Source organism: Triturus cristatus, chromosome 8, assembly GCF_964204655.1.
Source record: "Triturus cristatus chromosome 8, aTriCri1.1, whole genome shotgun sequence".
NCBI classification, from domain to species: Eukaryota; Metazoa; Chordata; class Amphibia; order Caudata; family Salamandridae; genus Triturus; species Triturus cristatus.
Genome location: NC_140591.1, coordinates 980,929,257 through 980,943,238, shown reverse-complemented (window position 1 = coordinate 980,943,238; position 13,982 = coordinate 980,929,257). Strand labels below are relative to the sequence as shown.

The following is a 13,982-nucleotide window of genomic DNA, read 5'->3' as shown; positions in this document are numbered from 1 at the left end:
AATCACCTGTTGTCTGACAGCAACAGAGAGAAAAAACAAACATTTTGAAAAAGGTGCAGAAGGGCAAAACAGGAGCCTACTGCAGAATTTACTTGGGGCGGAATAACAGCTGGTTATCAAACTTAAACCCCAAGTTCTTCACCATCAGATTATTAGTAGCAGGGTGGGAGCGTTTGCTGACCAGAAGAACGGCAGCGGTGTTTCTGCATCCATGCCAAAGAAAACTAGCTTTGTCTTTCCTGCATTACATTTCAACTGATTTGCAGCCAACCACCAGAATACAGCGGAAAGGCAGGTACTGATTAATTTGCCTGGGCAAGGCTCATTGTTCTTCCACGTAAGCAGTAGCTGCGTGTCATCTGCGTAGGACACAGTTTTAGCCCCTAAAAATTCTACCATTGGGGCCAAAGTTGCGAGGTAGATATTAAACAAGGATGGACTCCGGGCTGAACGTTGTGGGACACCAACCTTCAACATGTGAGATGTGGCTGAGTAAGGACGGCACCAGAACTCCTGCCCCCTCCCCTCAAGAAAAAATGCCATCCATTTCCAGGCCCGACCCCTGATGCTAATTGAGTGAAGCCAGGAGAGGAGAATCTGGTGAAAGACCATATCGAAAGCTGTCGATAGGTCTAGCAGGACCAACTGCACTCTCTCCCTTGCTTCCAGACCCAGCCGGATGGAGTCGTCTGCCTCCAGTAGAGCAGTTTCCGACTGTGGTCGGGGTAAAAACCCGACTGGCTAGGGTGAAGTAGGCAGTTCTTTTCAAGAAAGGATGATAACTGTTGGTTCACGTGTTTCTCTAGAAGTTTCTAGAAGGTGGGCAGGACGGAGATAGGCCTACAATTAGCCGGGTCAAAGGGGTTTGCCTGGGCCATTTTTTAGCAACAGAATGACCTTTGCTTGTTTCCATTTGGTGTGAACAGTGGCTGATGAGAGGGAAGTATTCAATAGCTGGTTCATGAGTGGATTTATAGCCTCTGCCACCATGACAAGAATGGAGGCGGGGCAGGGTCTAGCGGAGAACCTGATTTAAGGATTTCTAGGGCACACAGAGAGGAATCCAAGGAGATTGGGTCAATACAGTTCTGGGAGCATACTTCCATAGTGGAAGATATGTCGTGATCCGATTCTTCATGGTTATCGACCACCCCTAAAGCATCACCTGATGTATCATATCCCATCGTAGGTTGTAGGAGGCTAGCCTGGTGTAATGAAAGAGCCACTCTTGTGGTTTGGCACCCTATGATGACCTCCGACCACCACCATTTTAACTGACTTCAGTGTGTTATATTACCCTAGCCTTAATGTAGGATGGTCCTGCATATGCCTGCTTCTTTTCTATCCTGTAATCTTGCTGTCTTTCAGTGGGAGCTGTCAAAGAGTGGAACAGTCTTGCCAGTGTTGTTTGGGTTATGTGAATTTTGAGTTCTTACTTTTGGCTTTGACATGACCTCATGTCATTCTGATTTCTGACTTTACCTTGCTTCAAACTTTTCTGTGTGCACAGTGGTGCTTGTAAGTTGTGTGGATGAGAATTACAGGTGCTTACTATTGGCTTTGACATGGCCTCATGTCTGACTCTGCCTTGCTGCTGTGTGCACAGCAGTGCTTGCAAGTTTTTTGAGTTATTCCCATTCAAGGTCGTGCTGTTTTCCTGAGCGATTGTTTTTGTTTAATGTACTCTGGAAGGCCTTGTGAGAGCTTCGTCAGGATAGAGGCTGAAAGATGTGGGAATGGAGAAAGGGACACTAGAGCTCATTACTGCCATGGGATGCTTGCTTGGAACTTGGCCAGTTCTGGTAAAATTCCTCTGGTGGTGGGAGGAGGTCATTTGCGAATCTTCTAGTGTGTTTAAAGCTGAGGGTTGCAGACTGAGAAGCTGGGAGTTTGAATTCCGAGTGAGGGCAGACGTGTCTATCTTGGATTGAACCCTGGCTTGCTGAGCTCTGATCCCCGGCTGTGAATCCCCCGGTCAGAAGTGGGCAGTGTATGCACCAGGTTATGTATTTCGTTGTGTGGTTATTGCCATTGTGATGTGTGCCAGTGACTTTGATCACTTGAGGTGTTTTCTTTGAGGTGCAGGAGGTGCACATCCAGAGTAATCCTCTACTGTATATGTATATATATATATCTTTCTGATCTCTTGCAAGTATTATAGTTTGCTACATATATTCTTTACTCTTTGCTCCTTGTACATATTGTATTTTATTTTGATTGTTTATTTCAATTGTTCTTTTGATATGTGAGAGTCTGCCATGATCAATATATATTCGGCCTGCCTTTTTTTTTTTAAATGGTGAAGTAATGTGTTAATAAATTTGTATATTCCATAAGTTTGGATTGGTATTTTTCTCTTGCCTTAGGGGAGTGTTGGTTTATACCTCGGCCTAGGGGAGGTTTGTGTTCAAAATCTGTCCTTTTTGTGAAAAGCTGATTTCATTACACCTGGATGGAGTCCAATTTTTCCTGGAAAAATGAGGCGAGTATCTCACAACATTCCTCGGAAGGCAGGTTCTCATTGTATCTGACTTCTGGCGTAGAGAAGGATTTCACAATTTTGAAAATTTATCTAAAATGATTTCTTGCCTTTAGAATTTTGGACTCAAAGTAGGTTTTTTTGCTAGTTTAATTTCTTTATAGTATTTCCCTAGTTCTACTTTATCGTCTGCTTTGGCTGCTGTACAGTAGTTTACCCTCCATAGCCACTCTTTACATTTACATGCTAATTAAAAAATGTTATGGGACATTGTAAATCAAGTGCTAGGCACTTTTGACCGATGATGTTTGATGCTAATTTCAGGTGCCGGTGATTGGCAGGCAGACTCAATCCAGCCATCAACCAGGCCCACATCCTCGTTGATCATGCCAGTCAGAGAGGGTTTCGCAACATCAAGCCTGCTGCTTAGTAAGTCCGATTTAATTTTGCAGAAGGCCCTTACCGTACTGGGTTCATTGCTTTCTTTGGAAGGGACATTACTGAGTTTAGGCCATCTGAACCTGAGCATATAATGATCGGACCAGACCAAAGGAGTAGGAGGATCAACTTCAAAAGGAATTGAAGTGAATATTTGGTCTAGCGTATGCCCGGGCAGGTGAGTAGGGGCCATAATGGTAGGTATAAGGCCCATGGCAGTGCAACACTCCATGAGTGTTTGGCTAATCTTTACATGGTCACAGTCCATATGTAGTTTGAAATCCCCCAGCAGGATGCAATGTCCGTATCTAAGGGTCAGGGGGGTTACCACTTCGCAAAGTGCGGATACAAACACTCCAGACGTGCCAGGAGGTCTGTATATGAGGCCCTTGAATATTGATTGTTTAGACAGGGGGGTGAGGGTGAACCCTAGTATCTCCACCTTCTCCAAATTCACATGGGGCAGCAGGGTCAGAATGTAGCAATCCTTAAAGATAATAGCTAGCCCTCCACCCCTGCCCCCACTTTTGTCCTTCCGTACAATTTTATATCACTTCGGGACTTCGTTGACCTGCCAGATCAACACCCTTGCCTCCACCTGCTTCAACTGCCTCTGCATCCTCCGCAAGACCTACTAGTGAATCCACCCCCGTACTCGGAACCCCACGACATGAGTGCATGACCCAGCACCTACAAGACCTCCACTGGCTCCCCATCAAGAAGAGAGTAACCTTCAAGATACGCACCCACGCCTACAAATCCCTCCACAACATCTTACCCAAATACCTCAACGAAAGAGTCTCCTTCCACATACCCAAAAGAAACCTACGCTCTGCCGACCTCACCCTGGCAAAGACCCCACGCATCATCAGAACCAGAGCAGGTGGAAGAGTCTTCTCCTACATTGCAGCAAAGACCTGGAACGAGCTCCCAGTCAACATCAGATGCTCCCCCAATCTGCACACCTTCAGGAAGAGCCTCAAGACCTGGCTCTTCGATTGATCCAGAGCTGCACCCCCCTGCGCCTTGAGACCCTCACGGGTGAGTAGCGTGCTTTAAATAGCCCCTGATTGATTGATTGACTGCTGTCCAAATGTCGGGACCCAAGGACTCAGTGCGCCATGTCTCTGTTACGAACGGTGCGTCAAAGCCTTCCTCGCATAATAGGTCATGTATGTCAATAGCATGCTTTGGGAGGGAGCGTGCATTAATCAAAGCTGCTTTAAAAGAAGGGAGCTGCTCAGAGTAGTGTAGGGAGGGTTCATTACACGACAGGCTAAAGTTGCAAGTGGTGCATATGTTTCCTGGAGGACCTTGAGTGTCCCGGTTCAATGGCATGCAACTAGGGGTGGTAGCAAGGGTATTAATTTGTGAAGAGCTGAAGGCACAATGGTGCATACCATTTGGGCTGGTTTGGACATAGTGGCTGGCGCGGGACACCTCCGGGACCCTGACGGGGAAGACGGGCTTGCCTTTGGCACTCTGGCGGCGCACCAGATGTGCGCGTCCGCTGTGCGTCTGCGCAGCGACCCAGTTTAAATGCATCTAACGATCCGGGAAGCTAGAGCGCGCCCTCTTGAATTGGCCGCTCTAGCTGTCCCGGGTGGAAAAATGGCCACCGTCTACAAGCTACTTGTGACAGCCAACATTGTCAATGTTTTTAGCTATGTTTCATAGCAGCTTGGCCACTTACAACGTGGCTGAAAATAAAAATAAATAAAAGCACTATGATGTGGCCAATGATGACCGCGTCATAATGCTTTCATTTTCTTTACTTTCATCCACATTGGATAGAGGCTGCACTACTGTACACCATGGGTAAAAAACATTGACAATTCCATTAGATCTCATATAGGCGAGACCTATTGGGTTTGCCAATGCTTGTTTACTCATAAACGTACTTTTGAAATGCTGATGTAGGCATCAGGCAATGAAGCACTCCAAATGAAACCATATCCATGCAATAGATGAGACTGTGGAAATAGCTAGCATCAGTGATGAACAATGTGATGGGGGGTTTCTGTGTTTGAGCAAGGAGTGCCTTGGTATCAATCTTACTTCTCACCCTTTTTAACAATACGGGATGTGCATCAGAAAGACAGGGGCTTACAAGAGACGGAGTGAGACATGTCTATCCACACTTTGTATGGTTTCTATTTGTGTTACATAATAGCAGTCAACAGTGTAATCTGTGACATATCTCCTATTCACAGGCCCCACTGGCCACTGTGTGCTCCCCGGGTCCTAGGATAGATGCTGTTCAAATGGAATGTGAATAACTACCATTGCTAGAAGGATGGGCCATGGATTGCAGCACTGGGAAATGGGGTGAAAGGAAGAATAAAGACCATGAAAAGTTGAGAAATTCACAGTGGGAAAATAATTGATAACAGATGAATAATTAATCTGTCAAGAAGAGTTATAACAGATGATTAACAGCAGCAGTCAGTTGATCCTACACAGACACAGTCTTTGAAGCTGTAACGTAAATGAAAACAAAATACATTTTATAACATGGAGAGGATTAGATTAGAGAGCGATGATTGAGTTGATCCAGAACAGAGTAAAAAGGGTGATATTACTCTACAGAATATTGACCCACTAAGGGCTCTTGAACCGGAAATAGGGATCTACCTTTTCAAAGACTGTATGCATTGGTATATTGTAGCTAGAACTGAATGTTTAATTTGCAAATATATCTAGGAAATAGGGTGCAACGTTTTAGGAGTAACCATAACACAAGAAAATATTTTTAAATTAAAACAAAGGATTAACTTTAATTTCTCAAGCGTTACAGATATGTGTATGTGCAATTATAAATGAATACAGGTTGGGAGTAACAGTCACCATCACAAAGTAAAAATAAGTGACCATAGGCAGGAAAAGCTTTGTTGGATAATCCAGTTAGACTCTAAATACAAAGGCACAGTTTCTCTCTCCTCCAAGCCAGTATAAAATATGATTATATATGCATCACTTTGAAAGTTAGATATAAGAATTGGGCAGATATGTCTTGAAAAATAAGAAAATCGCTTCAGTAACAAATATATTGTATATAAAGATCGATTTTATTATTTCTTGAAACACACGGCAGTGACATGTTGAAGTATGACTAACTAGAGGATTGTTTACACAAATTAAGAATATCAGTGGGTACATATATTACCATTTACTGGGGATATAAAAGTAAATTAAATTTGGCAATCAGGTTTAGGACAATTGTACCATCTTTTAGGTAGAGAGCACACGCAGATTAACACTGGTTAGCAGTGGTAAAGTTTATAGAGTGGTGAAGCCAATAAAAACAATTCCAGCAAAAACTGGTGGGGTGAAGGCAACATGTTTGTGGAATACTGTGCCAAGGATAATAGGTCTAACAAACATCAACATCATGAATAAATTATATGCAAAGGGTGCACATTAAGGTGAAAGTCTTGGTGAGGCTTTGAGCCCTTCCCATGTGTCCTGATGTTTCATTTCTAGGTGGTCTCACCCCCTGAACTATTAGAGTATTACTCCAAAGACACTTTTGAAGAGAGGTCTACACATAACTGCTTTACTTAAAAAAATATATACACATTAAAGTGAGTTCATTTTAAGTGATCCATGTTTTAATTAAACGTCAGTATAGCTTTAGTAATTAGATAGCACAGAACACTTAAAAAACATTAGCACCTGCAGGTTTTAACTTCACTTGGAGAAGATGGAGGTCCTGATTCTTCTGCTCCAGAGCTTGTCGTAGAAGGTTGTGATAAGCTCTCTCTTTCAGCACAAGGTCTTCCAAAAGTCTATGAGCAAAGGAGTACATTTAATAAAACAATAAATGTTAGTAAGATAAATTTCACAGGAAAAATGAATCACCGTTGCTTCAGCCTGGACAATTTAGAGTTTTCAAACACCACAGAATAAAAAGCAGCTGCAGTCAGCTGCCATAAGCTATCAGCAATGCAGTCAACTGTCCTTCAACTGTTTAACAAACCAAAAGCACTTGTATTATTTATACTGATTTTCTCAAGAGGGCTATATGTAATTCTGGACAAAAGAATATTCACACTGGCATTGTTTATTACTCTTCACCAGAAGAGCTAGGCACCCACAGCTTTAGGGATATACACAGTCAGGTTGTCCCTGAGGGGACATCCAATTGTTCATTTCTGTACGTACTTCTGTATTCTTCAAATCCCAGCACTCCCTGCATTACAGCAATCATATGTGGAGAGAATTACCATGATACATACCATGCCAAGTGCACCTGTTCTCTCATTGTCCACCCCACAATAATGTCACTACTCCTACTTTCATCGGACTACACTGATAGCTATTGCTTTCTAATCCATACAGCTAGGAGCAATACCAGCATCATTAGCAGCAAGACTTCTACACTTCCCCGCAGCTGTTATCATAGGCACCTATCTTTTAAAGTGTGAATGCAATTTTTAAGATTGCCTCTTTGTAAGAATCGGACATCGCAGCAGGTGCAGATATTAGCAGTTCCTCTTCACACATATGCACTGTGACATCACACACAAAGACACGCTTATACACACACACAGATAAAGACACCACAGCTGGCAACATTACTCTGGCTGAACTCATTGCCCCAACACACACCACTATAGGGATATACAGAAGGAAGAAGGCACCGTATATATGTACATTTTTGTAAGACCCAAGACATTACAAACCTCCCTTCACAAATCCACACACAAACGCCCACCAAGTGATAGTTGGACCCAACAAATCTACAACAACACAAGAGACTAAAGACCTTCCACCTCATCAATGCACATGTAAACTTCATTAAGGCAGTAGACCTTGCGCACAAAAAATATATAAATCCATGCTTATCAGCATTCCTAAGTCATACGCAAGCATTACCAAAGAGGCGGCACAGCACACACCTCTCATAAACACGGAGAAGGGAATTGCACTTCTGCACCAAAATGAAATCGCTACACAGAACCTCCAGATCACCAAGTCTCCTAAGACATTTGCCACACTCAAAGAAAGATGAGTTGCTTGATCCCAGGCACTCTTCACCCAACATTAAGATATAGGAAACAAAACTTGCACAGCAAGGGTGCCCTGAGGCTCTCAGAAGGTTGCCAACCTCAAAGAAACACAAGTTGTCTGACCCTTGAACAAAAGAGCTACTAGACCAACCAAGTTGCAAAAACATAAACAAGAACCTCTGAAAGCAGCATTTACCATGCTTGACAAATGATTCGAATCCGAAATTCAGCATAAAAAACCCCCAAGAAACAATTGATTCATGACAAACAGAAAGATAAAGGTCAGAAGTTCCCTTGGAGTCAAACATCCAACTCCAACTTCAAACAGTGTGCTCATTCCATCATGCACCACTGCACCTTTGTCGTGTAGTCCCTTTATAGGATCTGCACGTTTAGACAACATAGACTGTGGGATAGGTGTCCAGACTGATTCCAGACAACCCCATTGGGTATGTTCGCCTGTATAACAGCTAGCTCACAGTGCCACTGTAAACTCCTCTTACCAAGGAGAGAATAGTTCTTGGCAACTATCAAACATGACAACCCCGTCCCATCAGGGAACGTGGAAACAGTACAGTACTTTTTGCTCAACCACTCATGCTCACTTTGTCTCAGAGAGATGCATGTAAAAAAAACGGTGGGGACGTTTTCAATAAGTATTTATTGAACCAGCGTCATTCTAGTGTAAAATAGGTGTGCTGAAACAAAAAGAAACAGCTATAAATGATTATAAGCCCCAACAGAGTAAATGGATGCTAGATTCCTAGAGCCAAGAACCAAGAACCTCCTAGGCTGAAGCCAATCCCATTACCTGAAGTGAGAGACTGTGGGACCCAGTCTTGGTCTCGAGATGGACACCCCGTGAGTGTCAGACCACTGCGAGCTGGAGTGTCTGCGTGCAGGAACCTCAGCGTCTTGCATCAGTGTTTCAGAATGGAAGCCTTTCTCTTCTGCCTGCCTTGGAAAAGATATGGTCTATATATACCCAAAAGGTATCCTTACAGGATTCTATCTTGCTGTGTCATGTTGGTCGAGGATGACGGAAGGGATGACCCTTATACATAGTTATTATGCAGAAAATTGTAATCCTGCTGTGTATCTGAGAATCTTCATGCATAATTAAATAGGCTAGTTTTCGTGTAAAACCACACAACATTTTATGCAGTGCTTAACTAGGTAAAAGGTCAAAACCAAAATCCGTTATGTAGTGTAATGGTATGGTAAATGTAGGTGAAGGGCCAGGATACTACTCAGGCCTATATTGGGGTACCCTATGAAACATAACACCTTAACTGCACACTGCAAACTCAGTCAAAAACAAAACAATATAGAGGAAAACAACAAAATTATTGGGATCTGCCCTGTCACCGTATTATCTAATTCTCCCCTGATGCTTACCTATTTAAAGTTGTGTAAGAAATTAGGTCACTGGTTGGGGGGGTGAAACCCTACTCTAGCAGCAAACACAATCCTTGTCAGGGTGAAGTCACAACCAAACCCTAAATTAACCTGTGCTTAATCCTTTGGTAGCTTGGCACACAAGTGCTCAGGCTTAACTTAGAAGCAATTTGTAAAGTATGTGTGCAGCACTTCAAACAGTAATAAAATGAAACACAACGCAAGAAAAATGCCATGCCAATTTAGAAAACTAGAGTAAAATTCAATAAGTGGTTTAAGACCAAAACAACAAAAATCCAATCAGTAGAACCAGTGATATGCAATTTTAAAGATTTAAGGGAATATTGTGCCAAAAAGCACAATGCCAAATGTGGATACCTGGTCGTGCCAGACCGGGACAAAAACACAAGTTCAGGCGGACCACGATGGAGCAGAGGCTGACTACAGAGACTCAGTAAGGCATGCTAAATAAGAGTACCTTAAACCTTAAATCCTGGTTGTGGAGCAATGTGGAGTCCGTCGTCCAGGATGCGTTGCGCAGTGTCGATTCCTAGGAGCTGCGAAGCTGCGATACATAGTCATGAATCATCGTCTCAGAGGCTGTAGACCAGGGGCTTGCAATGTGAAGTCCAGCATCGAGATGCTTCACACACCGACTGGTTCTGAAAAATCTGCTGGGCTTGTGATGCAGAGTCTTGCGTCGTCATCAAGGAGGCCGTCGACGAGGGGCCTGCAATGCGAAGGCCTGCATCGAAGATGCGTCGTGCAGTGGCGGTTCCTGGAAGGCTGTAGGTGGTGATACAAAGTCCTGCTCAAGAAACTGTTCACACAAAGGTTCCGATGTGGGATTTGGAGAGGTGATGAGTTGCGCAGAGGCTTAGATGCATCATGCAGTGCCTCTGATGCGTTGATTCTGCTGCAACAACAGTTGGGCTGTCATGAGCACCTTCAGTCCCACTTCCAAGGGTCCAGGACTAGTGTGGTACCAATTGCGATGGTAGGACTCATAGCTAGAAGAGTCCAGGTTTGGGGTTCAAGATGGAAGAAGCCTGTTATGTCCCATAGGTTTAAGATCAGGAGGCCAACCAACTACCACTTTGAGCCACTCTGGTGGTCTTGGGTTCAAGATGCAAGTCCAGTGCTTTCACTCAGCCAGGAGGGCAGCAGGGCAGCAGGGCTTCAGAGCATAGTGGCTGTCCTTCTTTCAACAAGCAGCACAGCAGTACTTCCTCTGAGACTTTCACAGGTCAAAATGTGTACCAAAGAGTTGGGGTCTGAGGTTCAATATTTATACCTGAAGTAGGAGAAGCTTTTAGAGGTTTCCACCCCCCTATATGTGCTTCGAATGTCCTGTCTCCCTACCCTTGACCCAAGATGGTCTGGGTTCACAAAAGATTAGTGTCAAACCCTTTATGAGAGTGCCCAGGCAAGGGCCTTTGTGATGTGTAAGTGTTGTAAGTGACAGCTCCTCCCTCTTGTTAACTCAGAATGGCTCATCCTGCCAACACCTATCTTCTCTTTGTCTCATTGTCCTGGAGCAATACACAAAGACCAACTGCCAACTACAACATGTGACGCAAGATACAGGCGGCAGACACCAAATGGTTGGGAGAACTTTCTGAAAGTAAGTAATAACAAGGGGTTGGGCCAATTTAGAGTCAGCAAGGCTAGGCCACAACCAAATTATACCAAAAAAGGCCAATGCTGACTCTCTTTCACCTACATCATAGTTTCAATTATGTGGTCACACAACTTAATTACTGTGATCACCATTTAATTGCAATTGTTATTCATAGGAACCATTCAAATTTACATACAAATGTTGTTCACAAAGGAGCAGCATCTCAAATTAATAAATCACTTAACATTCATATTTTGACCCACCTCAAACTAACATCAATACATAATTATGACAGTGAATCATTAGGCACACTATCAAAACACACAATCAACATGTAACAGTGCATTACCCAGTTCTTAATTTAACAACAACCAAGGGGTACTAACTCAAATGCCCTTAACAAGCCCCTGTTGTTATGGCTAATAACCTAGGAGTGGCAACCAAACCTTTAAAGTAATGTAAGGCTTTGAACGAGGATATTAACATTGGATTATTTGCATATACAATTCCCTGTATGCCTATAGTTTTCTTTTTCATAGACACACTCCCTTGTTTTCTGCAGACGCGTTTCAAACCCAACTTCACTTCGGGGTTCTCCTCAGGACTCAGAACTGTAGAACAATAAGTAGCAAGAATGGCATCCGATATCTGGATTCCTCTTGTCCGTTTCTCCTTAAATGTTGTTTGCTTTGTTTCTAAATGAATGCAAAAGAAACAATTGCTAATGAAACAAATGATGAACGGAATGCTGAACAATGCAAACATTCACCCCCAGTCACAAGGATCTGGGTTTAATCCATCATTCTTTTTCTCACCACGCCACTGCAGTTTGCACCCAGCAATATGCAAATCAGTCTTGACCCCATGCCTCATGAGAACAGTCCAGCCCGAACTGCCAAGCCAGGCCTTCCCTGGACTGGAATCAAGCATCCTGGGACCGGTTTCAGGGCATCAGCCCTCATCAGCCAGGCTAGCAGGGAGCACAAAACCCATGTCTGGGCATACCCTATCCACTTAGGGTGACAGATGCAAAAGAAACAATTGATCGATGGAATGCTGAACAATGCAAACATTCACCCCTAATCACAAGGATCTGGGTTTAATCCATAATTCGTTTGCTCACCATGCCACCCCAGCTTGGACCCAGCCATATGCAAATCAGTCTTGACCCTGTGCCTCATGGGAACTGTCTAGCCCGAACTGCTAAGCCAGGTCCTCCTTGGACTGGAAACAAGCATCCTGGGACCGGTTTCGGGGCATCACCCCTCATCAGCCTGGCTAGCTTGAATCCAGTGGCGCAGTGAGTATGGGTGTTTCTAAATGAGGCACGGAACTTTTAAAGCCAGTTCAGTAAAACTCGATCTTTCATCGTTTTCACTCTTGAACGGGATTTGTAATTGAACCTCTGCTGCATACCTCCGGTTATTGCTTTCTGTCTTGATTTTGTATCGTGCTGGTCTTCAATGTTGTAACACTCCTTTGGTCCTTCACGCCATGACTTGAACTGCGGTTGAAATTGAAACTATGATGCAGGTAACATAGAGTCAGCATCAGAATTTGTTTGTTGTTATAACTGTCTAAAAGTGGCCTTTTCAGAATTGTGACAAAAATTCTTTAGACACCAAGCTCTATCTACATACCTGCTCCTAATAGAAAGTTGTCACTTATGAAATCTGAAATCTAATATAATCTAATAAATTTATGCAATGTTATCCTATGGGAGAAGTTGGCTGTGCAGTAGAGAAAATAGAATTTATGAGTTTCTCACTATTAGGACATGTAAAACCTAAAAGTACATGTCACAGCTTTAAATACAGTGCACACTGCCCTTTGGGCAGTTTAGGGCCTACTTTAGGGGTAGTTAATATGTATTTGAAAGAAAGGTTTGTGCCTGGACAGGGGTTTATATTTCCAGGCTAGTATGGCAGTTTAAAACTGCACACAAAGGCTGCAGTGGCAGGCCTGAGACATGTTTAGAAGGGCTACTTATGTGGGTGGCATAATCAGTGCTGAAGGTCCACTAGTAGCATTAGTGGTATCACTCTACTAGGGTCTTACAAGTAAATTAAATATTCACATTTTTGTAAAAGCCAATTCTTCCATGTTTAGGGGAGAGAACACAAGCGGTTTAGCACTGATTAGCTGTGGTAAAGTGCACAGAGTCTTAAGGCCACCAAAATGAGTTTAGCTAAAAGTGGTGAAGACAAAATGTTTGCCACCCTACAGCTGACAAATCTAATGAGTTGAAATAGAGTTTTAGTGACCCAGTTCCATGGAACCAACCCTGAACCCCAAGACTAATGGGCATTCAGCTGCAATGACCACCAAGCACTCTAAAAGTGCCTGGCCAGTGCACCAAGTACCTGGTCTGCAACAAGGCTAGAGGATACGGTTGGACGCACCAAGCACTGACCTCGGCCAGGCAGCATGTTCCCCGGCAGCTCCGCCTGATCTGACTCGCCTCCTCCAAGCCGCAGTAGCAGAGTTCGAGCCTCGCACTCGACTGTGCAGACAGATTCAGGTCGTAATCTCACACTCTCGAGCTCCTGGCATCTGCACTGTGAGTTAGTGTATACTGGTTGTGTTCTTGTGGTTTTGTGTACCTTGCCTTTTTCCTCACAGGTTGGCCCGCTTTTCTGTAAAGCGCCGTAGCGCCTTGCTGGACAGCAAGCCACGCCCCCCTCCATACTCCCGCCCGCGTCTTCCCTGAGCCCGCCCACCTCCCCTTAATCACGGCGACCGCTGGCGCGCCAAAGGCGCGCCTAAGGCAAGCCCATCTGCGCCCGTCCACGCCTGGACCGCGCCCAAGGGCTGGACCCCTGGTCCTCCAGACCCCCGCCACTACACCGCCGCTGCCCTCCTCGCTCTCAAACCCAGGCGCAAAGAACCCTGCATACAAGCTGCACCTCACTACACCAAAGGAGCTTTCTCATGCACGCACTGCCACTCCACCTTCTCCGTTACCACCGCTACCACGGCCACGAACTCCACTCCTCAGGCTGCCCCCCCAAAAACACCATCCACTGCATCCTCC

General features: G+C 44.3%; 1 protein-coding gene across 1 annotated transcript in view; it reads right to left on the bottom strand.

Annotated features, from left to right (window-relative positions):
• Positions 1–13,982, bottom strand: part of MAP3K15 (mitogen-activated protein kinase kinase kinase 15) — a 1,172,574-nt gene that overhangs the window by 55,935 nt on the left and 1,102,657 nt on the right. Inside the window, exon 26 of the mRNA XM_085622522.1 lies at positions 6,593–6,705. Within this exon, the coding sequence (XP_085478648.1) occupies positions 6,593–6,705 (113 nt within the window). The remainder of the gene's footprint in view (positions 1–6,592; positions 6,706–13,982) is intronic.